We start from the raw sequence: 27,342 nt of genomic DNA, 5'->3' as shown, positions 1-27,342 counted from the left end.
CCGACGAGAGGTAATTAGGTGATCTCGTTTTAAATTCCAAGTGTCTCTTAAAGCGATGATGTGGTACGTGAGCATTACCATAGAAACGACAGCTGCAATCAAAGTTAAAGATCTTCCTCCGTCCTACCTGGATTCATCTCGAGAAGACGAAAGAGTCCTTCAAAACTTTCAAGATACACCCTTGACTCCCTGCCACGCTGTGTTCTACCTGCTCCTACTCTTAACTCCGTTCTTGACTTTTATAGGCTTTCCTGTTGAGTGTATCATCTTGTGAAATGTCTGACATTAAATGTGGCGAGAATATTGATTGGTTTTGAATAAAGCATGCGCTGCAGTCCGTTGTTACTTACAGTTGACAACCACATTGACGTATTTGACATCGGGCGTGGCGACGTCGTTGCTGGCCTTGCATTCGTAACGACCCGCCTGGTTTCGCGTGATACCTATAATGTCCAGGTATTCTTCTCCGTCCAGCGGCTCCGCTGCAGAGAGACAGAAAGACAAAGGAGGTGAGGGATTGACTGAAGGAGGGACAAAGCGAGTACAGACAGGAGGAGGGCTACAGCGGAGGGGGAACTGACTAAATGATGGATTTCCGCTGGATTTTCTGGAGAACAGCAATAAATAATCAAACTTCAAACGGAGCAGCTCAGTTCTTGGGTACATTGATGCCTCTCTTACACTGGTCTGTTCAAATAAAAAACACCTGCCGAAACCTAAAGCTCACTGATTAACATCCTAAGAACTCGAGGAGAAGACAACGGGACGTTTCTTCTCTAGTTCCTGAAGATGTTCCACCTCTCATCTAAGAGGTTTCTGAGATCTTAAGACCTAATAAGTGGTGTACAGACCACCTCCTCTGTTTGGAGACGGCCGTTCCACTTTAAACCATCTGTCTTCCCTGTGCAGAATGAAAACATCGCTGTCCTCAAAGGAGAGTCCTTCATCGTTTAGATCAGGGGTGTCCAATCCTGGTCCTCGAGGGCCGCAATCCTGCAAGTTTTAGATGTTTCCCTCTTTCTGATTCAATCGATCAGCTCATCATCAAGCTCTGCAGAAGCCTGATAACGATCCTGATCATTTGAATCAGGTGTGTTGGAAGAAGGAAACATCTAAAACATGCAGGATTGCGGCCCTTGAGGACCGGACACCCCTGGTTTAGATGGACAGCTGAGTCTTGCCCTGAGGATCTGGATCTCCTGTGTCGAGCCTTGTGTTGGTAGAGCTGTGGTTTAGTCTCCCCTGTCTATAGGTCTGTGCACTCCTTGCTGCATTGAACTGCATGTACAACACTGCTCAGCTTGTGTGTGGCTGTTTTATCCTTGCTGGGTCTGACGTGCACTGGTATCCTATCCAAAACAGAAAAGGTAGTCCACAACAATATTTATTAGAACGTAGTCTTCAGATCTCTCCCCTGAGAAAATGTAATCACCATGAACATCTTGAGTCAACCCTGACCTGGCAGCTTCACGACCATCACAGCTCCAAGCGTGTGAGCCACGTGTCGTTAACGGGCTGTTAGCCTCGTGAGTTGGGGGTTACAGTATGTATCTGAAAGTCCCCATCAGTTAGTCAGAGCCGGACAGGCCTCTTAGATGTCGGGTGAAAGAGAAACCCAGCTGCTTTTTAGGGAAGTTCTTAGGATTACCGTGACCCTACGCAGACACCAATTAGCACGTTGATTTATGTAAAAGCGGTGTGCGAGGGTTCAGTGCTGGACCGTGACTTTGATGAGGGCAGTGTGGGAGGCTTCGGCTTCCATTCAAGACATAGTCGGCAAAAACCACCGCCTGGAACCACATTTCATACGTCTACTGTACATACTGTTGTGACACAACTTATTCCTGCCACCTGCGTCCAACCCTCCTGGTAGTGCCTTGATGTGTTTGCTGAGTTGGATGTGTGGTTCTGGAAGATTCTGGCGAAAGGAGCGTCCAGTCTGGTGCACCGATCCGCTTTCCATTGTGCTTTTTGTTATTGTTTTCATCTAATAGAAGGTATAGTTGTAGAGAACACAGTCCACATGTATTCCCTTTACTCTTGACTGGACCAGGCTTAGACTTAAGTACATAGCCATCAAACACACTCCCTTGTTTAGCGATTTAGAAGCAGCGGTTCTGCCTCGACTGTCTTTTGGGGTTTTGTTTAAGTAAGGGCAGGTAATAATGATTCATTATTTAGCGTTTTCTGGTTTCTTCAGGGAAGGACAGTTGTAGCTGTTATCTTAAGTGTCCTCTTTTGGGTTGGTTTGCTTATTTCTTTGATTTGAACAGCCTCCCCCCAGCCCTTCTCCCTCGTCTCCCTGCTTTTGTTTGTGTCAGTCGCCAAGGTTCCTCATTAATGAATAACTTTATTTCACCAAAACCACTTGGTTCTATTTCTTCCACTAATGAGCCGGGCGGTAAACAGCGAGCGGCGCGTTACTCAGACTGTAAGCAGGTTCACAAAGCGCCTCATTTTAACCTTGATGCTTTTATGCCTTTTTGCCAGAATTGTACACAGATGTATATTTATTATGTGTGTATTGAAAAACAACAAAAAATAAAATTGTCAGTGTTTCAATGATACACTTTTTGTCCTCCTCCTGCTTTATGTTTTTGCCACCGGTGTCAGTGAAACGGCCAATCGCGTTCACACTTAAGATATGCTCAGTGCAGAGAAATGTATGTTATTTCTGTTCAGTGGTTGAAAAGCTGTATTTCAGTTTATGACGGTATCAGAAGTGGGTGTGTTGACGCAGCAACAGCAGCTCATACGACATGCTGTTTGTGCTTACAGCCGCTCTAAAAGGCCACGCTTGTATAACACACTTATGGCGAGTGCAGTCGACAGTTTGAGAGACAAGTCCAAACCCTAAACCCCCTCCCAGGCCAAAACCGTACATGTGGGTCTATGGGGGCGCCTGCAGCACAGTGACACCTTGTATTTCTGCGAGACCTGCTTTCAACGACGGGCTCAATAAACAAAGCGGCAATTAGAATTAGAGCCGCTTCCGCATTCATATTCATCGAGAGAAGGAACTCAAATTCACAGTTAGGTCATGCCGAAGAAGTCGGACTGAATCGCTCAGACGGGCTCTTCAGCAGAAAGCGCATTTGATATTCAGCGACTTGTTAGGCCGACTTAAATTAGTTGCTTTGTCTGAAAGCTTCAATTAGCAGAGGAATGATGTCTGCAAATGTCAGACAAAACATCTGAACAGAGTGCAAAAAAAAAAAAGCCACAGAGACTATCAGACAGATATCTGGCTAATTGTTTAATGAGCAATGCTGCTAATTACCCATGCAACAAACACAGTGGATCTCATTCGGAAAGATCTGCCTATTACAGATCTATGGGAGGAGGGTCAGGAGGGGAGATGACACATTCTGTCATTTGCTGCCGTGTTAACTGCACTTCATCTTTCATCATGCCTGAAAAAAACCCAGCAGAGCGAAGATATTAATATTTGCGATATATTAATATCTATTAGATGCGTGACATTTAATTGAGTTAATTACTCGGTGTTTTTGTGCTACACAATGATAAAGTGTTCTTTTGACTTGAGCATCCATTCTGCATATATTTCAATCTAATGGAAAATGATTTTTATTTTTTTATTTTTTTGAAAACTGCAGTAACTGAGGAATGATCTCCTGGTAGCCAGCGTGCCAGCGGTGCAGATCTCAGGGTATTTCTCAAAAAGACACAATTATCTGCACTGAATGAGAAGGGGACTCTCCAAGGACCCCGCAAATGTAATAACTTCTATAACATCGACTGATACTTCCCTTAATCTACGAAAATAAGGAATGATGGAATCTTGGCGGTGAAAATAAATTGCACAGAGGGGATCTCTGGGGTGAGAGAGAGAAAACGCGCTGTTTGTAGCAACACTAAATGTCAGTAGTCTCGGCTGTGGGCAAGTTCGTGTTCATGTTTCAACTAAGGAGCTGCAGGCTTCGGGAAACCAAAGCAAAACGCCCCGAGAAGTGAACCGGCAACTTCAGGGACTCAATAGAAAAACAGCGGTTCTGCTTTGGCGAGCACACATAAACACCGTGTCATTTTATGCCGTAAAAACTCAATAACAACCCAAAACCGACAGTCTGACTTTTTACACATGCCCTCAGATGTCGATAAAGCAGGGCGGTCTCAGTGTTTGAGGAGAAAAAAAAAGCTAAGCCAAATGATCAAATCAGCTGCGTGATGGAGATGGAGGTCAGCTGATTCAGTATTACTCCATGTTGATTGAAAGATCAGTGGGATCATGATCAAAGTCTAAAGCACATCATATTCAGCTCTGCCTGGACAAACCGCCAGAGTAACGCAATTGGAGAGGTATGATTGAAAATCTGTTGCCATGGAAATTCTATTGAAGCTCAATCTCTTCTTCACTACTTTGGTTTGGTGCTGGATAAAGAGAGAGAGAGAGAGAGAGAACCAGGTGACTGCAAAGATCAAAGAACAGAGAACAGAAAAAGAGAGGAGAGGAGAGAATTTAAATTAGAGACGAGTGCGGCTCGACTAGTTGTTAAAGCGTAACAATTAGCTGTCAGGAGTCTCACCTGGTCCGCAGAAAGAGCGACTCAATTATGAGGAATGAAAGGAACGAGACGTAGTGTGTAAGGAAACAATTACTCACAATGCAACATTTCACGCGTCTTTGTCTGCGCACACGGGAGAATACGGCTTCCTGCGTGTGCTTCACGTGTTATCTGTTTAATGAAGCGTAATAAAGATGGATTGGTTAATCTCGTCTGAAGGGAATTGATTTGAGTGGAGGCGTAATATCTCTCCGCGGTGAGCATGAAGCCGGCGCGCGTGGACCGGGGTGAAGACTGATTTCCTTGAAGGTTTTCAGGGAGCACTGACTGATTCAAAGTGTGCACATTAGAAAAGCCCCATGAATCCTGGCATTACACTTCATTATATCATCACATTTCTATGCTAATCTGGATCGAGGAGGGTGACTGGGTGTCAGAGAGGGAAAAAAAAGAGTATATTAAGTAACACAAGGACAAGGAGTGGGCACACTTTTATAGATAGCTTTTTCCCAAATGGAGCACTTTCTCTGCTGACATCAGGACATAAGGCTGACGTGTTGATGTTAATGTTTACTTTCTTGTTTTAGTGTACTAGCACCTTTCTCAGTCGTCCTAAGTGCAGCTGAGGCTGATGGGTATTTGGTGATAAAGCAAAGTTAGCGGGTGGGTGATGGTCATAGTCACTGCGCGGTGGATCAGCGGTTTGACTCACAACGAGAATGTTCTGGGTTTGAACTTGCTGCTCTTTCTTTGCGTATAGTTTCATGTTCTCTCTGTGGCTGCGTGGGTTTTCTCTGGGTATCTGCCTTCCTCCCACATTACCGGTGGGTTAACTGGTCATTCTGAATCGGCTGCGGGCGTGAATGTGAGCCTGCGTGGTTTATTGTTCTCTTGTGTTCGTCCTGTGATGGACCGGCGACAAGGTGTACATGTGCACCCCAGCTTGTTTCCTTATTGTCAGAATAGATAATGAATAGATGGATTTCAGCCACTGCCATCAGCTCACATTTATTAAGACACTAATCACTGTTATTCTCAACATTTGCAAATTAAAGTCTGAAAGTTTAAAGACTGCAGTTGTAGCTGGCGAGTACCTGTCAAAAAAAACTGCAAGCAATATCTGATGATGTTTTCATATTTAATAGACGCAGCTTTGCACTGCAGCTGCTTAAAAACAGAAGAGGGAGAGCTTTATTGGCTGGCTGCACTTTACTGCTGCATCTGTAACGAAAACATAAACTGCAGGTCTGTGGATTTAGTGCAAACCACAAGGATGGAGTCAACAAATTAAGTTGAAAAAAAAAACAAAGATTCAATTTGTTTTTTTTAGGATACAAAAGCAAAGCCAGCTGGCATTTGGACAAATCTGTGTTTCTGACAAAGATGGAAAGAATTGGACAAACATCCAACGCGCTGATACACAACACACTCGTCTGGAGATATACCTGCTCTGTTCTCCTTGATCACATAGCCTAAGCTCGCCTTCTAATGTGTGAAATGTGTACTTGCTGCACTAGAATAACTGTTTGGGATGTTATTTTGCGACGCTATCACCAACAGGTACGCTCCTCTTTCTTCACCCATATAGTGAAATAGTGTGTTCTCCCTGAAGGATGGGATGAGACTCTAAATTTTCTCTATACTGTGAATGGTGAGAAAGTTTGTGGATGCGGGCGGCAGTGGAGCGCGCACATTATGCGACCAGGCAGTAATTGCCCTGAAATCCAGCGGGAACAAGCTTTAGAAAACGGTCACGCTCGGGGCTCTAATGTAGGGTCTGGTCTTCTCTTTGCTGTTCAAGTGTGTGGTGTCATCACCTAAAGCGCTTTCCAAGGCCTTCAGAAACAAATAGGTTGTGGTTGCCTATTAGTCTGCCAAGAGAGTTAAAAAGGTCCTATTTGAACTAAATCACTGCACTGTAAGGAAAATCCCAGCGGGGTGGATGTCAGACGGCTGCCAAACTGTCCAGTGGCAAATTCACCCAAAGACTGAGAGTTTTTGACCCAAAAAAGAAGTTTTTAATAGCCACATAATTTCATCAGAGGATCTGCAGGGAACTCCTCCAACTGTTGGTGTCAACGCACACACACGGACGGCGTGCCAGGAAAAGCCTTTGCTGTCCATTAAAGAACATCAGAGCAAATCAACAGTGAACGTATAGACAAAGAGCAGACCCTTTGGAATAATGTGCTCCGGACAGACGAATCAAAGATAGAGCTGTTTGGCAGGACAACAGTAGAAACGTCTGGCACAGGCCAAAGACAGCTTTTCAGGAGCAAAAACCTCAAACTAGCTGTGAAGCCTGGTGCTAGAAAGGTTGGGGTTACTTCTCTGCCTCGGGGGTGGGCAGCTTGATTCAACAACGACCTCACATCAGCGCTTGAATAAAATAAAATAAACCTTCTTGTAGCTGAAGGAATTCTGCAGAAAAGATTGCTAAAAAAGCTGATGGACAATTTTTAAAACACCTTCAAGAAGTTATTTCTGCTGAAGAAGGAAATATCTGAAGTACTTACTCCCTAAAAGAAGAACATCACCTCTATTGATATTGTTGTATTGATACTGACATTCCTATTGTGTTCTCGCCTGCACGACCTTTACCTGTCAGCACTGTTTCAGAAAGGACCCAACGTTTGTTTGGCCAGACATGCAAAAAAAACAAGAAAAAACAAATAAGCCAACAATTTCCAAGTCACTTTCTCACCTTCGTGCACCTAAATACAAACTTTTTGGCAGCACAAAGGCGACACGGTGCTCCCTGTTTGTCTCAGGTCCATGTCCGTGCCGCTACCTTCCCCTCCGTAAACGTGTGAATGCAGGTCAGAGTTTGAATCCCTGCCTAACAGCGGTGCGCTTATTGCATGTCTATTGATTACATTTCCACGGTGAATGTGTTTATCTCCAACTTTCCTCCGTTTCTCCTTGGAGGGGGTCATTTAAGTGTCACTAGCCTGCAGCTATTCTAGCGATAGAATTTAAAATAAGGAACACAGAGGGAAAAGGTGGCAGAATGCACGTCTACTTTTTCTTTACCCTGAGAGAACAACAGTAACTAAAATATCCTCGTTATTGGAGAAACTAAACTAACCCTTGCTTGGTGACTGGAAACCATTTTTTGAGAAAGCCACTGTTTATAAAGCTGGAGAAAAGTCCCACCTGTGATGTGGGAGTGACTGTGGGTGTAACCCCTCCGAGTATGAAACGGGGGATCCTGTAAACACAAACTTACTGAGACTTACAGGAAACACTGGCGAGTGATTAAGTTATACCGTAAGCTGCATTACAGCTCCCTGCAGCCGAGAAGTGATGGCCTAAACGAGGCACTTCAGCCAGCTCGTCTCCCCAGCCATTATCATCTGAAAGCACGTGAAATTTACTGGAAAACTAGATAAAAAAGTCAAAAGTTTATGGCTCTTCAAAGTACAAACCATTTAGCGAATGTGCTTATCGCCGAGCAACGACGACGAGGCATCGGTTATTGTTTTCATAAAGAAGAACTGTGAGCACGATTTTTTAAAAAGTGGCATTTAACCCCCTCTTGGACACCGAGCCGAAATTGTTTGTGTGCCATTTCTCTAATTTGCTATGCAGCGTAGCGAGAGCCATTCTGAAAAGACAATGCATGTAATTGCTGTCTTTTTCCACACATTATACTGTTGAAAGCCCTGCAGCCTTTGGGATGTGCAACAGCAGGCTTTTTGGAGCGAGTTGGGAAGTTGAGTTGAGCAGCCTGGAAGAAGTACACTTCTACAAATGCCTGCTGGTTACTGATTTGCATTGCACTGGCAATTTGAAGTTTGCGTGAACAACTACAAGTTTTCCATGTCAATTAAAGTGGGAGTGAGGACAGCAGTGGGACGGGCGCGCCAGCCAACCGACGCTCTGTGCAATCTCAGCAGCCCCCCACCTTCCAAAGCAGGAGACGGGCCAGAGACGGAGGGGGGGGGGAGAACCACATGGAGGAGGCGGAGGGGTGAGGGATGTGAAACCAGCAACTTCAACTGGATTGTGCCCATTTGCATATTCTCATGCATCATTCATCAGCATCACTTTACCACAGTGCGAAACATTACATTTATTTTGCAAATGCTAATTTATGTTAAGCAGCTGATTTGAGAAACTTCAGAGTCAAGTAGCATAAAAGACCCTGCAACATTTATTTTCTTTTGTCTGCATGAGTGTGACAGTACGTGCGCTCGTGTCTGCATGCGTGCACACACACACCCACCACCATCCCTGAGCCTTCAACTCTGTATATATATATATATATATGTGTGTGTGTGTGTGTTTGAGCATTTGTGTTTGGACAGTTGGTCCTGGCCTTATCTGACACCGCCGCGTCACAGCAGCCGTCCTCCTGTCAGGAGTCACTGTGATTTAAACGACGGGTCAAGTCGCGCTCACGGAGCAGCTACTCTCATCACGGTGCAGATAATGAAAAGGCGGCCGAGCTCTCAAGTTAAACGAATCTTTAGCTCGCTTACAACTTCATCGACTGAGTGCTGCTGAAACCGAGCACGCAGGAAAATGCAAATATCCATCTATGAAACACAACACTGCTGCCGATGTGCCAGACGTGGCTTTTAAATAACAAATATTCTTTGATGACAATAAACATCTTACACATGACAAACTTGAACCCTGAAACGTCTGACGTCTTTTTACACATGAAAGCTCCAAAAATATCCGAGTGGGACTTAATGTGCTGCGTTCTATCACCATGTTTGGCAGCAACACTGTATATCTAAGAAGAAAACCTACATGAACAATATCTCCTCAGCAGTCTGAGGACAAAAGGAGAACTTACACTTCTGTTCACAAGCCATTTGCTGCCACTGCTGCTGGCAGTGCAGAAATAACACAGGTGTTGGAGCCAAAAACAAGACGGCTGTTTATTTGCCGCTTCTTGAGCCGAAGAAATGATACGCACAGCGGAGCGGTGCAGCCGTCTGTTTTTCTGAATGCTGTCATTCCTCTCTCTATCTCATTTTCCCACTCTCTCCTTCCTCTTCTTCCTCTTCTCCTCCGACTTCTCACGGCTCTTTGTTGTTTCTCCGAGGCAGCTTCAGTGGGGTTCCTCTCGCATTGTGCGTCGCTGTATGCTGCGTGGTTGTTTGTCCTATTCAAGTCTGAGGCTTTAAAAGGAGATTAATTGTTGATAAAACAGAATAGGGTTTAGTGATTGAATTCCCATGAAGGGGAGCTGGGTTGTCCTCTTTTCCTTACACTTGCTTGATAAACGGATCCGGCCTATTGTTGTAGGGAGACTGCTCATTACTGTCTGGATGGAGTCAATGGGCTTGTGTTCGCCGTGGGAGAAGAGGCTTTGTGTTGAGCACGGGGAGCAAGGTCAGCCATGGAGTATCTGTGCTTGCTGCTGGGTTTTATTTGCCCTCTCTGCTTTCCTTTCGCCGTCACGCACACAGCAACACTCGAATGCACAAAGACACACGATAGCGTCGTTCCAACATGCAGCAGCCGACGGTGGCAGCGAGTTAAACCCACGGCTGCATCTCTACAGGTGAGGTTTGGCTTCGAGGATAAATGTCATCAGAGGATGCACATAAAGACTGAAGTACAAGGATGTGTGCGTGCGTGCATGTGATTAAAGAGATTGGTGCCAGGGGGCCAAGGATCTACCCTTGTCATGTGGACTCATCACTCGACGTGACCATGACTCTATCGTTTTTATTCAGCCACTGAATGTAAAGCTGCATAATCGCCTGTAAATCACTTGACTCATGCAACACGACAACTCAATTTTCCGGCACTGTAGCTGACGGATGACGTCGCTCCATGTCGCACACGTAGGACTGTTTTACAACATCTTATTTTCATAGACCTGCTATTTCCGATTTCACTCTCCATATAAAGACTGTCTCTGCAGTTTTAAGAATGAAGCAGATCATTTTCAGACGAACCCGTAATATTACAACATTCTGCAAGCACAGCTGAAATGGTATTTATTTTAATAATAGTGGTTAAAACATTATTTTGAGAAAACACAAATCATATACCCACAGTTATACAATCTTGTATGATGTTTTTCTGAAATAATAAAAGTGGTATTATGACTTTATTCTGGGGAATGTGAGGAGTGGCTTTGGAAAATTAACATTACCTGTTAAGACAAAGTCCTGATTAAGCAGGTCTGTGTTAAATTAAAGGAAAAGAACAACAAGAGGTGTCTTAATGCCTTTTTCATGTTATAATGGAGTAACTGAAGTGTTGCACTGCAGGCTCCATGTGCTGCAGCTCCACCCTGGTTTCTCTTATGGAGCTCATTTATGACAACTCACAAGCAATTGTTGAATTCAGAGCTGCAATGATTAGTTGATTTACAGAAAATGACTCTGTACCCATTTTCATTATCTACTCATTTAAGCAGAAATGTCTAAAAAGTTTACAGCTGCAGGTTCTCAGCTTTGAGATTTGGCTTTTATTTTTCTTGGCTATACGTGATAATAAATTGGATATTCCATCAATCCATTATCTATACACCGCTTAATCCTCACTAGGGTCGTGGGGGGCTGGAGCCTATCCCAGCTGACTCAGGGTGAAGGCAGGGGACACCCTGGACAGGTAACCAGTCTATCACAGGGCTACACTTAGAGACAGACAACCAAGCACACTCACATTCACACCTACGGACAATTTAGAATCACCAATTAACCTCAACATGTTTTTGGACTGTGTGGGAGGAAGCCGGAGAACCCGGAGAGAACCCACGCTGCACGGGGAGAACATGCAAACTGCAGAAAGATTCCGGTGCCCCGACCGGGACGCGAACCGGCGACCTTCTAGCTGCGAGGCAACAGTGCTAACCTGCAGTCCCTTAACCACTCGGCCACCTCGTCAAAATTGGATATTATTAACTGTTATATTTAGGCTAGAAAGCAAAATGACTTTTTTTTGTTATAGACCATTCCAGCAGCTGGTTCACTATCCAAACTCTGTTTTTGTACTTCGGCCAGTAAATGACACATGTGATGATGATACGCCATGAGGCAGGAGACACGTGCAGGAGTTCTTCTGCATTAACAACATGCTGCTCCATCCAGAGGGCCCTCCTTGGAATACACGCTACGGCACGGCTCTGGATTGTTACCGGAGGGCTGAACGTCGCTGCTCCACCGGTTACAGAACACCCTCATTTGTGGAGAAGAGCGCGATCTAACCCATCACTTTGAAATCTCCCATAGGTGATCATTAGGTTGAGCGCTGGTGACTGCAGAGACCGCAGTATACATTTCATATCATTTCTCCGCTCACGACGCCACTCGTTGGTGAGGCAGGATTCATGTGTCTTTGTTCATTTATTCTGGTTTTATACGAGCACATTAACCAGTCCAGTGGAGGTACAGAGGCTGAGGCGGCCTGCTGGTGGCCAAGTGGAAGGAAGCTAAAGCAGAAGTGACACCACCACATGTCTTCATTCTCCTCCTCTGCTTCTATATCCTGAGCTTGAACATGGATTCAAACCCCAAACCTTCAAATCACGAGTTGGCTTCTCCTTCAGGCTACTTCCTCCCCGAGGGCCTGTGTGACTCGGGGCTTTCCAAAAAGTGCTTATCCAGGGAAAAAAAAAAAGTGCTGAGTTTCTGTACAGTTGTGACTTTAAACAAGTGTGAGCTCCGGTATTGAGCCGGCCCAGCGGTGACTACACCTAATGAGGCCAGGCAGGGCCAGGCCAAGCTGTGCCCATGATGTTCTGCGCACCGAGTGACAGCAGACTGATTCCAGACCAGCTGCGGATGGTAAACAAACAAGTGAACAGTGACAGTCAGCAGATCTGAGACCTGCTGAGAGACGGATGAGCAGCTGCCTTCTCCTGCTTCCTGAGGGGCTGCTGTTCCACTGATAGTTCATACGTGCACAGCCACACACACACACACACACACACACACACACACACACGCTTGCACACAGCTGGAGATGTGGAGCGGGAGGTTTGACCTGGGTTGCTCTGACAAGGACCTGTCAGCACCTTACACTTCACTCCCACAATCAGCAGGCTTGTCAGCTACACTCTGTCACAGACAGCTTGGCGCACAATGATATGCGTGCTGTGTGCATGTGTGTGCGTCTGCTGCCTAATCTGCTCACCCACTCCCACTACACAGGAGTTACACTACTGAGGGACCTACGTATCTGCACCCTCGCCTGCTCCACTCCCTCCTGAGAGGCAGAGATATGTGTGTACATGCGTGCATGAGTGTTGCTCTCCGGCTCCACGTCTTCCCCCCGACAGCGAGTTGAGGTGCAGAAAGGACAATTGAAGTGACTGTCATACTCTGCCGAAGGAGGAGATGGGAGGATGATGGAGAGCGGAGGAGACAGCGAGAGCGAGGAGAGGAAGACAGAGCGACAGCCGAAGATGGATAGACAAAGAGTTGCTGAGAGGAACAGGGAGGGAGAGAGCCTCGCAGACAGGGTGACAGTCCTGGGGAGACTTTCCCGAGCCTGGTCTTGGAGCATGGCCGACGCCGCCGAGGCCGGCGTAGGAGGGATGTCAAGGGCGCTCAGCATCAAATCTTTAAAAGGCTGCCCTGCCAAGCACTGTTATAAAAGGGTTATGACTTCAATATTCAGCAGGATCATATAGCGCAGGAACGTGGGCTGCGGTCCAAATCAATTCATTTGGACAGATGTCTTTGTTGCAATGAAACTGTTGTGGTAGATTCATAGCGTACCATTTACAGTTAGCCGCCGCCATTATCCAGAACACCTTAGGGGTTCAGTTTGTTGCTCAAGGACACTGCGACAGTAAACATGGCTGCTGATGGACAGGTAATAGCTGCCGAGGAACTTAAAACTCTTGATATTTAGGTGACAGGATGCTCTTCGCAGCCATTCGGCCGCCAGGGTGCACTCTCGCAAATATATTAGTTCCTCTTACGACTTGAATCGAAGTCATCCATGTCTTACTACTTTCACTTCCCAGATGTCCAGATGTGCACACCTCTGCTTGAGTGGGTTGGAGGCTCTCTGTGGCCGTCCTCCCTGCAGCGCCAAATGACTGACAAACTCTATTACACCGAAGAGGTGAGAGGATCTCGAATGCATAATTGAACATTAATTAACGACTGGAGTTTCTATAACTAATGATAGGAATGATTACACATCTAATGAAACTGGCCATTTGCATACTAAAGCACTGTTCCAGCTTTTTTCTCTCTCTCTCTGTCGCCTGTCTGTCTCCCTTTTCCTTTTGTTTCTTTCCTCCCCGAGGTCAGCACAACTTCCATCAGTTTCTTCTCTCTCCAGCTCTGCGTGGGTCCTCCCTGTGTCATGGCACACCAGAGTCAGCCAGAGGGCATGTATTTTTCATACTTGTCTGACTTCTATTTTGGTGGTCTCAGAGGCGTGCAATGAAGGATTCCTTGCTTGACCAGCAGCTCCATTTCTCCCCTCATCATGCTCGACGGGGTGCCGCCATTCCCCCAGCCTCCCGCCACCCAGGAGTTCCAGTCTACGACCTTTAGCAATTATCCTGCGGGAGTTAAAAAAAAAAAACAACAAACTGGAAGCTGGAGAAGAGCGGAGCTGGGAAGCAGCCAGCTAGAGAGATTAACACGCCTGCAGGTCTTTGCACACGCGTGTCACAGGAACACTGCGAGAACACGTGTACTTCGTCACATTTGTGCATTTATTCTCTCTCACACAGACGTATTGTAGCGGATTTCAGAGGGTGTGTGTGTGCCCTTCTTCTTTTTGTTATCTCCTTTGCTTCGTCCTATATCAATGAATATCCCTTCACCTCTGCTCTGCTCCCCCGTCACCCCGGTTCAGGCACGGAGCTATTCAGTCAATACTTGCAGCCGGCTGAACAAAGAGTGTTTTGATAAAAAAAAAAAAGTACAAGAACTACAAGATAGTGTCTTCGTATATCATTCCCACTGTCTCACACAGATAAAATAACCGTCACACTGGGTCCGTGGGCCGTATTAAACACTATTTCTGCCTCACGGCTTCAAAGTGTCCTCGCTGCCTTCAGTGACGGTGGTCAAAGGGACACATTTAATGAGACACCTGATGTTTTGATATTGTGTTCCTGTCCTGTATTGTCTGGTGTCATCATAATAAGTTGAATGGAGCTCATAGCGGTCAATATTTTCACTTTCAACGTCCATAAACCGGTGCGGTGAAAGGACAAAATGGCAGCTGCGCTTGTTCTCCTGATGGAAGTCGCTCTTTGCTTGATGCACTGATGAGGAGAGTCCATTTAAAAGCCATTAATGCAACTGATTTACAAAAGACGCATTTTCATCAGCGTTAAGCAGAAGCAGCCTTTTAAGTTTAGAGGAAACAGCAAGACGTCCAAATGAGAGGGCAAAATGTGTTTGTAGACACGTGATAGCTGATGCCCCGATTAACAGGAGGGCACCATTTGTCACGACATATTTTCCAAAACCATCAAAAAGAAAAAAATCACTACTGAAAAATAAATCAGCGATGATGCTATGGTTCAGGGTTGAATGGGCTGAAGCACAAAATGACTTGATTGGATTCAGGAAAAGACTGTAAAATTACTCATGCAAGAAATAAATGACAAAGTTTAAAAAAAAAAAAGCATTCTTAGGTATTCAACGAACTCTAATTGGCTCCATCAGGACTGTGTGACTTGCTACGGTTTGACCCGATTTGATTGACAGTGACCAAACAACCCGCCATCATTAGTTTCTGATTCAAACGCTGTCAAGTCCCGATCCGCTATTCCCCAACCGAGCCCCAGACTAAACCGACTCGCTCGTCTTTCTAAATGAAAACTGTTCCGTCGTTGGCAGAAAATGTTGATGTAGGATCCCAAGACTCATAATTAACTGAGAAAACAGGTTTTTAGGGTCTCAGGGTCAGAGAAACATTATGGCTTCAGTTAAAATGACAACTCGGTGAATGTTGGGGAGTCTTAGTCAGACTTGGAAGCCGGAGCACAATTGAAATCGGAAAGTCTGATGTTTTGTTAACCCGGCCCTCCACCCCGACCTCCTCCACACAATGATCCTGTAGCTCCATTAGTCACCGTGTTTCCTCCCGTCACTGTGAACACGGACCATAAACGTGTACATATGTTGTTTTTGTGCGAACAGCCTGCAGCTCAGACTTATCGGCTGACTTGTTATTTTATTCTGAATATTGTTTAAAAAGGCTGAATATTTACCCAGTTTAGATTCAGGCCACAGGTTTTGTGATCGTGGTAATTGTTAAACTTTGCTTGTTATTTCCTTTGACAATGTTAGCCAGAGAACACATAAAACCCTTTATGTGAGCTGGTGCTCTAATGAGCACCTTGTTCGCGATGACTGCACATCCACACCCATAATGAAGTTTCTGCTGCCTCATTGTCATCTCAGATCACGCTCAAAGGGTTGCAATATTTACCAAGCTGCAGCATTCCTCACTGCATCTGATGGCCCTCTGCAGTCTCGGCACAGCAGGCCGAGAAATCTTCGCCTCAGACTCGCTCCGGCGAATGCATTTTAAGACCTCGGGAAAATATATTCAATTTAGTCTCATGATCTCTTAATTACTAATGTAGCTCGGTGATGTGCGAGCAGCAACCCAGCAGACTTCTTGTCTCAATGACAAACACGAACAGTACCTTTGATGGAGCGTAATTATGTATATACGTATACATAACCTTGCGCTCTTTTCGTCTATCTGTCAATCTACCTAGCGCGCCACTTTGTCATTAAGAAACCAAACACGTCAGTCGTAATATAATTAGCTCCGTGATAGCGAAGCGAAAGAGCCAACAATAACAGAGAAATAAGATTGTGCAGCGCCGATTTTCAGCTTGGATGGTCCCGTAGAAACACATGACAGCTGTAATCAGTGTGGACACCCGGAGAAACCCTGCTATTAACTATCCCATAAACAAATCCTCGGATGGAAATATGAATTCAGACAGACGGCGGAAAAATGCTCAGCCGCAGCATCGGAGGTGTCATTTGTCACTCTGGTTATTTGAAATTATATGGGATTGCTTCAGGTTTTGTATGTGATCCCCTGAGAAAAGAAGTTTTGCAGACAAAACTTGGGCGCAGACAGAGCTGACTGACAGTCGGCTGCTCACGGACTCCGCGGGTTGCTATATTCAGTTTGGTTTGTTGACTTTTTAGAGTTGTGTCAGTTTGATTTAAAGCAAACAGTTTCGGCCTGCTCCGTTAGCGTCTCACCGGCAGAAATTGTTTTTGAAAACACAATTAAAGCGTTTAATTCACTTGGCAGGTGGGATATTATGATCCAGACTACAGGAGTTTTCCATACGTGTTTGCAACCTGTCCACAGTCGGGAGTGTTTGCTTTTAGCTGCAGCTCATCCCGGCGGAGGTGACACCACGTCGCTATTCTTAGGAAAGCGGAATTTGATCATCTGTCAAGGCCGTGCAAATTGCTGTTCTTTAAATAATTTCTCATTTAACACAAAGTGTGCAGTACTAAAGAGGATTTCCAGTTGAAAAGACAAACACTGTATCATCTGTCTGTCACGGCGGCAGCATGGAAGTGTGTTGTCTCATTCGGCTTGAAGGAGGCACAAAGGAGCATTTTCACTCCGTCTCTGCTGTCTGTGTTTGGGGTGTGCGTCTACGTCTGATCTCCGAGGTTTCAGTTCCTGATGGTTAAATGATGTGATTCTGGCAGTTTAGGGGTTTGGATGATGGTTCGATTTCAGCTCAGCAGGGGTCAACATTAAAGAACCTTACAGCTTCTGAAGGGCAACGAACGTGTATCTGTGATGAGTTTATCTCGTGTTTGTGTGTGAATGCCAGTGAATTTTCACACATCCGTGCACAGCGACATGTGCACACAGTCATCAAGCCTGAATATGAATATTCATGTGGTTATGCAAGCATGAACTTCAGCCAGATTTTGGCACTGGAATAAGTGACTCAGTCGCAGTGCTGCAGTCTCGTCACAAAACTTGACTTGAAAGTTGTTCGACTGATTTCAGAGTTGACTTGAAGATAGAGTCTACTGACTGACAAATACTACGGCTTTGTGCTTTTCTTGCCTTCTTGCCTTATGGCGCTGATGTTCTAGATCAGGGGTGCCCAATCCTGGTCCTGGAGAGCCCCTATCCAGCATGTTTTAGATGTTTCCGTCTTCCAACACGCCTGATTCAAATGATCAGCTCATCATCAAGCTCTGCAGAAGCCTGATAACGATCCTGATCATGTGAATCAGGTGTGTTGGAAGAGGGAAACATCTAAAACATGCTGGACAGGGGCTCTTGAGGACACACCTGTTCTAGATGAACACGTACCTTCAACATGTATGTATTTGTCTTGTCATTTTACTTTTACAGCTATGTACCTGATTTCCACTCTTCCCTCCTCTTTCCATGGTAGCCTGTTGCTAACTTGACAGTTTGCAATGTGGCCTAGCTGGCATTTTCAGTAAAAAAAAAAAAAAAAAGCTGCTTCTATTCGTCAGCCAGCTTTCTGGTGTTTGCTGAAAAACAGCACATCTGATTTTATTGTTGCTTGTTACAGTCGAGATGTAAAAACCACTCTTACTGGAATTTAATTGAAGGAATGGTGATTATTCCTTTGATCATAATAAAGCATGGATGCCCTTTTTACCAATTTTCCATATTTGCAGGAGTTTGCTGCTTTTTTAAACAACATTATGCTTTAAAGACGTTACAGTTGGTTCTATTACGACCTTATAACTATAAAAAACACATCGTTTTTAGAAATAGCCATTGCCTGAGCTTGATTTTTATGCTTAAAGGCTCAACTCAGGCTCTGAATAGAAAACCTGAGTCTTGACTAGGACTAGCGGTTTGTGTGTCGTGAACATCTGCGGTCCCAGCAAGTAGCTGAGAGCCTCACTAGCGAAGCGAAGCCGTGCTGCCGCCCAGGCAGGGAAAGGCATGAAGCAGTCAGACCACAGGCTGCCAGACATCATTATCTCTCTCAGCAGCCCTCCACACGCTCTTGAACTGGGTTAGACTTATGGATTTCGTTGTGAAAGACGCCTGACAAAACAACAACAGAAACAACAGCAGTACTTGTGTTTGCAAATGGTGAGGGGCCTCCATCTCAGGAGCCACATGTGACTGTGCAGACTTATGGGATCCCATCCTGCAAGGATGCTGACAGGATTTCCTTTCTATCGCACTGTCTCAGTAAAGAACAAAGACTTGTCGAAGGTGGCATGCCTACTGCTTCCTCAATAAAACACAGAGAAAGTGAATAATGAAAAGAAAAGCTACCTTATGGAAATACTGTACAGAACTTGCAGGGGCGTAGTTATTAAGGCCGAGTCTACTGCAGCAGGAGGATTGGATATTGCTTTTTTCCTTCCCTCTATCCATGTTTCCATCCATTTTCTGGGAGCAAAAGCTTTACCTACAGTAACTTTGTGAGCCATCTGAACTTTGAAGGCTCCCCTTTAGCTTTACAGGAAGGAAATGAAAACGGAGCCCAACAGTTTCCAGCCCGGCTCTGCAAAGCAGCCAGCCAGATCCATACAGCTCGCAGATTAAGGCTGAACAAATCACTCCACTTTAATGCAAACAGACAAATGAGGCGAATGCACCTACCCGAGCTGTTCAGCTTCCAGGTGCAGGAAACAGATGTATTTGATGAAACATGTCTGGAGTGCTGACAAACTCACGCGGTAATTGACAAAGACACACAAATAGGACGGCTTTCAATCAGTGCGGGGCTGTTATAAAAGTGAGATGTTGTCAGCTGGAGCATCTTCATCCATCACTCTACGAAACTCATCAGCAGTTGGAGACGTTTATCTTTTCCCTGAAATTGGATTAAATCCCAAAGCAACAGCATCGCAGCTATCTGAGGGACGCACATATGTGGGGTGACCAACAACGCCAACACACCCTCATGCACACTCCGATGTACAAACACTGATGTGACGAACACGTAAGAACTTAGAGTTTAAGTGACTTTACCTCGTGTGAAATGAAGATGCTGAGTGCATGCATCTGTAGCTATAACTTGCGGAAAAGTAATGGATTTTCACTTAAATAGGAGCAGCGGGAAGATGCTACACGGAAAATCTTGTACATTACTATTCCTCAGCATCACAATCTATTCATCATACTAACACTGGAGCTCTTTTGTGTCTTTGTCGAGAGCGTAAAACCGAGAATTGTGATTCTGTCCAAGAGCAATGTGTTGGATCCAGTTGGATGTCTACGTGAAAGATATGGTCTAGACCAAATCTGTAAAAACAACAAAAAATACATAAAATAAAATGGGGCTTGGCAGATAGATATAAAGCTGCATTAATAATAATAATAATACTAATAAAAAAAGGAAAGCTTGATTAGCAAGAAACATTCTCATGGTCACAAATGCCGTGACTTTGTAAACATAGGAGGCTGTGAAAAGAGTTCCAGGTAGAATGTCATTTCAAGTGTCTGCACACTGAAGAAAAAGTGTGAATCCAACAATCATGAGCCAAGGTCTGAGTAAAGCACGATAGGGAGAGCTGTGTCTATGAGAAGTGTCCCCTTTTCTTCAACTTTTAGTGAAAGAAGTGAATGGACACTTGAGATGCTAACACCACTGTCAGTCTGCTGAGAGTGTGTGTCTGTGTTCACACTGTGTGTAACGTACAAAAGTTACAAGAACTTTCTTGGCCGCTCGAGAGAAAGAAACTTAGCATTTAACGTTGAAATAATCTGGCACATCATCAGCCAGACATCTCGACTGGCGTGCGATAATAAGTGCTGATTGCATGTTTCCTACCTGAGGGGTTGAGCAGCCGCCAAGTGATTGTGGGGTCCGGCCTGCCGCTGGCCAAACAACTGAGTGTCACGTTGCTGCCCTCGTTCACCGTGATGTCTTCTGACACCTTGTAGATGTTGGCTGGAACTGAGAACACAGAAACGACATCAAGGTTAAGATTGTTAGCGCACATGCCGAATCCTACACAAACTCTGGTTCATATATAACAACTTCCTCTACGATGAAAGTCCATTAAAACACCACTAGTCAGCCGCAGTAGCATCCTTTGTCATATTTTCACAGAAGCTTTTGAGCGTATATAGAGATTAAATGGGAACACAGGTTGACCTTGATTCTCTCAGTTGAAAGCAGGAGTTTAGAAAAAGCTTTGGAGAACCTTTTTTTTTTTCTCTCCCTACTGTTATAGCCCTCAGAGGTACTTACAGTAAACTTTTTCAACCCAGGATCCAAATAAGCAATTTAATCTCCTGCCCCGGGACCTGAGCTCATGAAAACAGATTGCTTCTCTTGTCGTATGGGGCCCACCAGACGCTTGGCACTGATTCTGGGTTCAGACGCGCACCTTCAGAAGAGCAGGCTTTAATATACGATTCAAAACTTAAAGGTGAACCCAAGCATCCTGCGTGCGTACGTGACACTGGTGATCAAAGTAACACAGAACTATTTCATCTCCACGGAGCGCTTAATGATCATCCTGCCTCGCGATCACCATCTACTCCTTGCTGCTGCCGCTGTCACTCCCACGCAAACAGAAAGCCAGAGGCAGGGAGCCGCAGGAAGAAACCTTTACCGAGGCAAAATAAATAAATAAATAAAATAAAAAAGCCCAACGCAGATAAATGAAGAAGGTAAAGTCAGCTTTAAAGTGAGTCAGCAGCTGAGATACAATCAATCATGAAAGCTGTAGCCGGCATACATCACTGTTTTTACAAATCGTGGCTGAAGCGGTTGGGAAAACATATTGTGTATGCAGATATGATTCCAGAAGTACAAATAATGATCAATGGCTTGGAACGTGATGAATGGTCCAACATGTGTAATATGAGCAAAAACAACAGTAACTCAGGTTTTTTTTCTTTCTCTAAAACTGTGATAAGTGGATTTACAATTTCTGGTTTCACTGACTGTACACATGCACCGTGTCAGGTCCATGGTGCTTTGGGCTCGGCACACCTCAGGCCACGTGCTACCTCTTTATTTAACACTGCCCCTCCCAGCACAATGCCTGCATACCATCCAGTGTTTAAAGGAAAAACCGATTAGAGAAGGGGTGTCAAACTCTGGCCCGCGGGCCAAATTTGGCCCGCTTTGTAATTATGTTTGGCCCGCGAGACAATACCAAATGACTACTAGAGTTGCCCCAGGTGTTATACTGTACAGCGCATTACATTACACCGCTAATACTACAAATCCCATAATGCCCTGTTGTTTTGGTGCGTCAATCAGGACAGAACCCAGAAATTCCCTCTCCTCTGTGACAGTAGGCATAGCGACTTCACTCTACAACTGTCACTGTGCCATTGATGTGTTTTTTTATTTATAATTAGATTTTGCATGTCTCCACTATTAAGTTATATATAATGTATGGTAAGAAGCGTTGCTTGTTCCATATTCAATGTTAAAGCAAAATTTGTTTCGGTCCATATTAAAAGGTTAATTTGTTCAATGTTGGCCCGCGACTTTGTTCAGGTTTTAAATTTTGGCCCACTGTGTTTTTGAGATTGACACCCCTGGATTAGAGCATCTTGCCTGTAGCTCCAACTTGCATGTAGTTATTGGCAATCAAATGCTACTTTTCTGAGCTGTTGCACAGTAAACCAAAGTTTGAGCAATTCCTCAGCTACTATGTTGTTGTTTAGGATGCAAGTCTGCAGTTGCTCAATGATTTCACTGTTAGATTACTTTTTTTGTCATATCTTATCAAAGCACATGAGGCTGTAAAATTGTGAGCTACCTTCGTTTTTCTGACTTATTCTTTTCTCTGCGCTGCATTGGCAGAAGGCAACTCGACATTTGGTTTTTGAAGATGTTTCATCCAAGAGGCATCCATTGATGACAGAAAACTGACATGCCTGATGGTGTGAGAAGTGTTTAAACTATCAGGTGAGGGATCTTAGAACTGCATCATAAGCACCCAACAAATGGTGTCGTCGACCATCTTCTCTGTTTAGAAATGCCTGTCTGGTTTAAACATGGATGGGTTGCATCACGTCCCTCTCAAACCGTCTGTTTCCTCCGTCTACACTGCTACCCTTTTCTTTTCGACTGGCCTTATGTGAATTTTGGCTTTGCACAAGAAAACAGCCACAAGTTCCATCTTGAGAGATTAAAGTGATGGTGGTGTCATTAGCCATACACAGGACTGTAATCCAGGAGACTGGAGTTTGAGAAACAATCTGTTTTTCAAATCAAATCATATAATTTCTGCGGCTGTTTCCTTTATGCTACGCTATCAGACTACGGTTATGAGTTTGGGAAGAGTTAATGGTTTGGGTTTAAATGAAATCTGTGCTAACCACAAAGCTCTGAGGGTTTTCTATCTTGCTACGGTGATGAGTCCCTACACAATAAATACTTCTAAACATCTAAACATCTACAGAAAATAATTTGTGTTTGCACTATGGACCAATGCACCGACTACACTTGTGTCAAATGCCCTTATAGTTAGACTTCATACCAAAGGCTCCATTCTTGTAAAGATCCTAATCAAATACTCGTTAAAATTACTTCAAATATAGCTAATGATAAAGTGGTGAAGCAACACATGTCAGTACCAACACTTTAACTGATGGTGAGATGTGTCACATATTGCTGACATGTCTGTGCCGTCCTCATGCATGAATGTGAGTAGATGTTAGTAGCCAGCTAATGAATGATCCAGTGCAGCATGAATGAAGCCACTGATGACAGTCATCACTTTGCAGTACCAGTGTGATTGTAGAGCTCCTCTTGAAAATGCTACTATTGGTTTCTAGCACCTGGAGACTTGGTTTGAATCCAACTGTTCAGATGTTTAATTTTTGAATAGCCGAGGTTATTCTGAAAAATGTAATGCGTACAAATGTGCAGGGAGGAGTTACTGGTCCTGATGAGTCCTCCACCTGTACGATTCTTAAGCCTGTACTGCTACATGTGATCATGATTTTGCGATGCATTTTTTTAAACATTTAAACCCATTTACACCAATCTGGAATGTTAAAACCACCTGCCTGGTAGTTTGTAGGTCTCCCTTGTACCAAAGAAAGAGAACTGACTCACTGGGGCATGAACACGGGACCACATTTGGTTTTTGAGAGTTTGGAGTTTGGGTCAACGCCTTGGGCTCTTCTTTGTTTTTTATGGTGCGTCCTTCTCGGGGGTGGCTGCCATTGTGGAGGGCCATTGCAAGGGCAGGTATGCTTGATCTGCACCAATGTTTAGGTAGGCGGTGCGTGTCGAAGCAACATCCATAAGAACGTCAGGACCCAAGGTTGCCCAGCAGAACATTGCACTGTGACGTGATGATCGATGCTGTTCACTTCACCTGTCAGTGGTTTTAATGTTGTGGCTGATCGCTGTACTTGCAAGCGCTATGCGCTCGTTTCAAGGGCAACCATTGTTCATCAATTGCAGATAGATTTATGGTCCACTCTTGACCTGCATCCAAACCCTGCTGCGCATCAAACACATTCATCACCAGCTTGTCATTCAAAGCCAATTCATAAATAATCCACAAACGTCCGTGTGTTCCAGTTCGACAAAACGATAAAGAAAAGGCCCGTTGGACCGGCCATTATCCTGAACTAATCCAAAGGGTCGTAACTCCTTCAAAGTCATAGGAAACAACAAACATCCTCTTGAACAACTGTGTAGTTATCGGTTTGTCGGTTTTATCTAAAGTTGTATAAAACCCAAACATTAACTAAGACTTCCAACGCGTCTTCATTACTATGCGAAAAAAAGTCATTTGACAACAGCAAATGACAGAAAGACACACATATATTACAACAGTGACGTTTTTAGAATCTGTTTCCTTAAAAGTGTTCTGATCCCAGCCATAAGTAAAAAGGTCAAACATGCATATTTCCTTTTAAGGAAACTAAATCTGTTTTCTTTAGACCTAATTTTTCAACCTGATTTTTGTCTCCAAACACTGCATACTAAATTCCTTTCCTTCACTCAACATTTATGAATAACCATTACTAATTTGAAAGTCAATTTGTGTTTGACCTTAAGAACTGCATCTTGGAATTAAATTTAAAAGTGTTCTCACAAAAACACTTTTTTGGAGGACAAATATAATCCCAGAGACCCTGTGAAGCCAGAAAAGAGTCAATTTGACTCGATGCCATATTTGATGGACTTCCACCGGAGCCCACGTCGGACTCTTCTGCACTTTGTGTTGCCAAAGTAGGAAAGAACTCCTTCTCAGCTATGAGACGGTGTGTTTATTGTGTATTTCTCAGGTGAAGTATGAATTTATGAGGCGGAAACTTGCTGAAATGTCACTTTTTGATTGCGTTAGAGTTATAGGCTTGCGGGGTCTAACCTCCGAATGCAGGCACTACATTAAACCTGAATCGCAATAATTGACAGTCTACAGTCTCTGCACATCAGGTTCATATTTATTTAGCCATCCAAATCATTTACACATAAAAATCGAAATTGGGAAGTAAACCATTAAAATTTATGGGTTCGCTCCTTAAAAATGTCAACAGCAGCACAATCGGCTGCAAAAAGCCGGAGAGCAAAGTAACAGACTCGTCCAGCTCTCAACAACTGTTGTCAATTTGTCCATAAACAGGGCACTTAAACCCCAACTGCTCCATTAAAGTTACTCAGTGGCCCGACAATAAAGATCGTGCTATAGCTGTACTCCTGTTGTGGGGTGTCATCCCATGCCAGCGGGTGTTGTTTCGGCTTCCTCTGGCAGTGGGGCAACGCTTCCACTTTCACACCTTTTATTTAGGCGCCTTTGCGGAGCCTTATCTTGATTTACTAGCACAGAAATCCGTTTGCGTTGGCCTCGCTGAAGATATAACTCACAAAACCGCATAAGGAAAATCCATTCTAGAAGCATTTAAGAATGCCAAGCGGCGAACACACTTGTGAGAGCTACATCATGTGGGAATTCATATACTATTTAAATCTGATAGGAGCTGCGGTGCTGAATTGAAATAAAGCTGCCCTGCTCCTCCACATCGACCATGTTTTCCAAGAAACAATATTCCAATGTTTGCCTCCCTCAGATTGTTTCTCCAGCAAGGTTATTATTGAAGCTTTGTCTCTGTGCAGCATCACTAACAGCTCTCCTCCCAACTAACATCTCTCTGTTACTCCCTCTCAAAAAACACAGACACACAAAACATCCCGTCTCTCTCTAACACCGCCTGACAGGGCAGTCACAATCGTGCAAAACAGCGTTTTAAATGAAGTCATACGGAGTTATTGCTGTAGTCAAATGACCAAAACAGAAATGAAGATGTGTTTACCAGATATGGGGGGATGGAACAGGGATGGAGGCGCTCGATGGAGGTGACAAAGAACCCAATTGGCTTCGTTCTGTTTTTTTTTTTTTCCCCCCTCCACCTCAAAAACAACCAACGCTGAGCGGGGCGGGAAAGTTGATTGGCTGAGTTGGATGTGTGACTGGAGAATTAATCCTTGGAAGCATAGATAAAAATGGATCGGGAGGAAATAACTGCTCATACTCTGATAACCCTGTCACCGCTATAAATGGGGGGGGAGAGAAGATGGGGAGGGAAGTGGAAAGGGAGAGAGAGAGGAGATGAACAAAGCGAGGCAATTGTGAAAGAAAGAAGCGTGAGTGACATTTCAGCTCTTGCGGCCATATAGCGCCCGGTGTCCAGCTGTCAGCGCTGAAGGGGGAGGAGGGCAAAGAAAGGAGGGAATTGTAATCTTAGTCATAGGTCAACCTTCATGGAACAATGTTAGAAAGGGCAGCTTTTTGAAAAGCATTTCACCTCTGCAACTCCAGGAAGGATGAATTCCATAGAGATTCACTGCACGCTCTGCTAATGTTTTCCCCTATGGCCAAGTTTGGATGCATCACTGCATAGTATAGACACCGACCCACTCTGGCACATCCTCACATGTACACTCACACCTCGACACTGGAGAATTTATTCTGTTTCATCTTCTTTTTTTTTTTTCTCTCTCTCCCAGTCCCCAAAGTAGCATTAATTTTCATTCATAGTCAAATATCACAAGCTACACTTTACTGGGGTGCTGTTCCTCTTCAGCTTTGGCAGGTTTCCCTATTAAACAGAAAAGGGAAAATAAAAAAACAATAACACCATGTCCTCTCCGGCTAATGATCTCCTATATCCAATTCTTGAAAAAATAATAAATCTCTGATGAAAACGTTATAAATACACTGACCTCGCTTTCAACTCTAATTTCAAACTTCAAAGAAAGGAGAGAAGACAAGAGAGCAGAAGACAGAGATGGAGCAGAGAGAGGCAGAGCCGGGTAATTAGGGGGGGAATGTGTTTGTAAGTTTGTGCATTAACGGCGATGGAGGGAGGAGAGGGAGAGGAACAGAACCTCCGGCACTTCCTGAGTCCATGTGACGAGCTTCTCACCGCAGGGAGGAAGGGAAGGCGCATGATTAACAGCTCACTCTCCTTTCATCGATATTTACAGGAGCCTCGTATTTATTGTAAAGCGCTCAAATCAAGACGATGATGTGAGAAGTCTTCAGAAAGACAGCATAGGGTGAAACTCGACAGGTTTGTGTGCAGTTCAAGGTTACATAAATAGGCAGCTTCCAACCGTTTATCAGCGCTAGTAACAGACAGATGCGATAAAACTCGTATCAGAAACACTGCTGTGATCTGCTGATTTATCACTATCCGTCCACATCACTGTACAGATCAGGTTTCATACAGTTTTAAAGCAGCTGTGGATGGCAGATAATGTCGCGCAGTGACTTTACTGAATTCTTGGAAAGAATCTGAACATTTTACAGTGAACTTAAATGTTGATGTCAATAAACACTCGTGCCCCAAAAATGTCACATGCTGAAAGTCCAGTCCAGCCGTTCTGGGTGTGCCGGTGACTCTGGAAAATATTTCATCCATCCATTATCTA

General features: G+C 44.4%; 1 protein-coding gene across 2 annotated transcripts in view; it reads right to left on the bottom strand.

Annotated features, from left to right (window-relative positions):
- lsamp (limbic system associated membrane protein) overlaps positions 1-27,342 on the bottom strand; it is a 523,212-nt gene that overhangs the window by 18,123 nt on the left and 477,747 nt on the right. For both annotated transcript variants that reach the window (XM_008299969.1, XM_008299966.1), the window contains 2 exons: positions 20,251-20,376; positions 351-482 (listed from right to left, as the gene is read on the bottom strand). In XM_008299969.1, coding sequence (XP_008298191.1) covers positions 351-482; positions 20,251-20,376 — 258 coding nt within the window. The remainder of the gene's footprint in view (positions 1-350; positions 483-20,250; positions 20,377-27,342) is intronic.

This window comes from Stegastes partitus, unplaced genomic scaffold (genome assembly GCF_000690725.1).
Source record: "Stegastes partitus isolate 25-593 unplaced genomic scaffold, Stegastes_partitus-1.0.2 Scaffold32, whole genome shotgun sequence".
NCBI classification, from domain to species: domain Eukaryota; kingdom Metazoa; phylum Chordata; class Actinopteri; family Pomacentridae; genus Stegastes; species Stegastes partitus.
The sequence above is the reverse complement of the archived record's forward strand: the minus strand, read 5'-3'. Positions and strand labels throughout refer to the sequence as shown.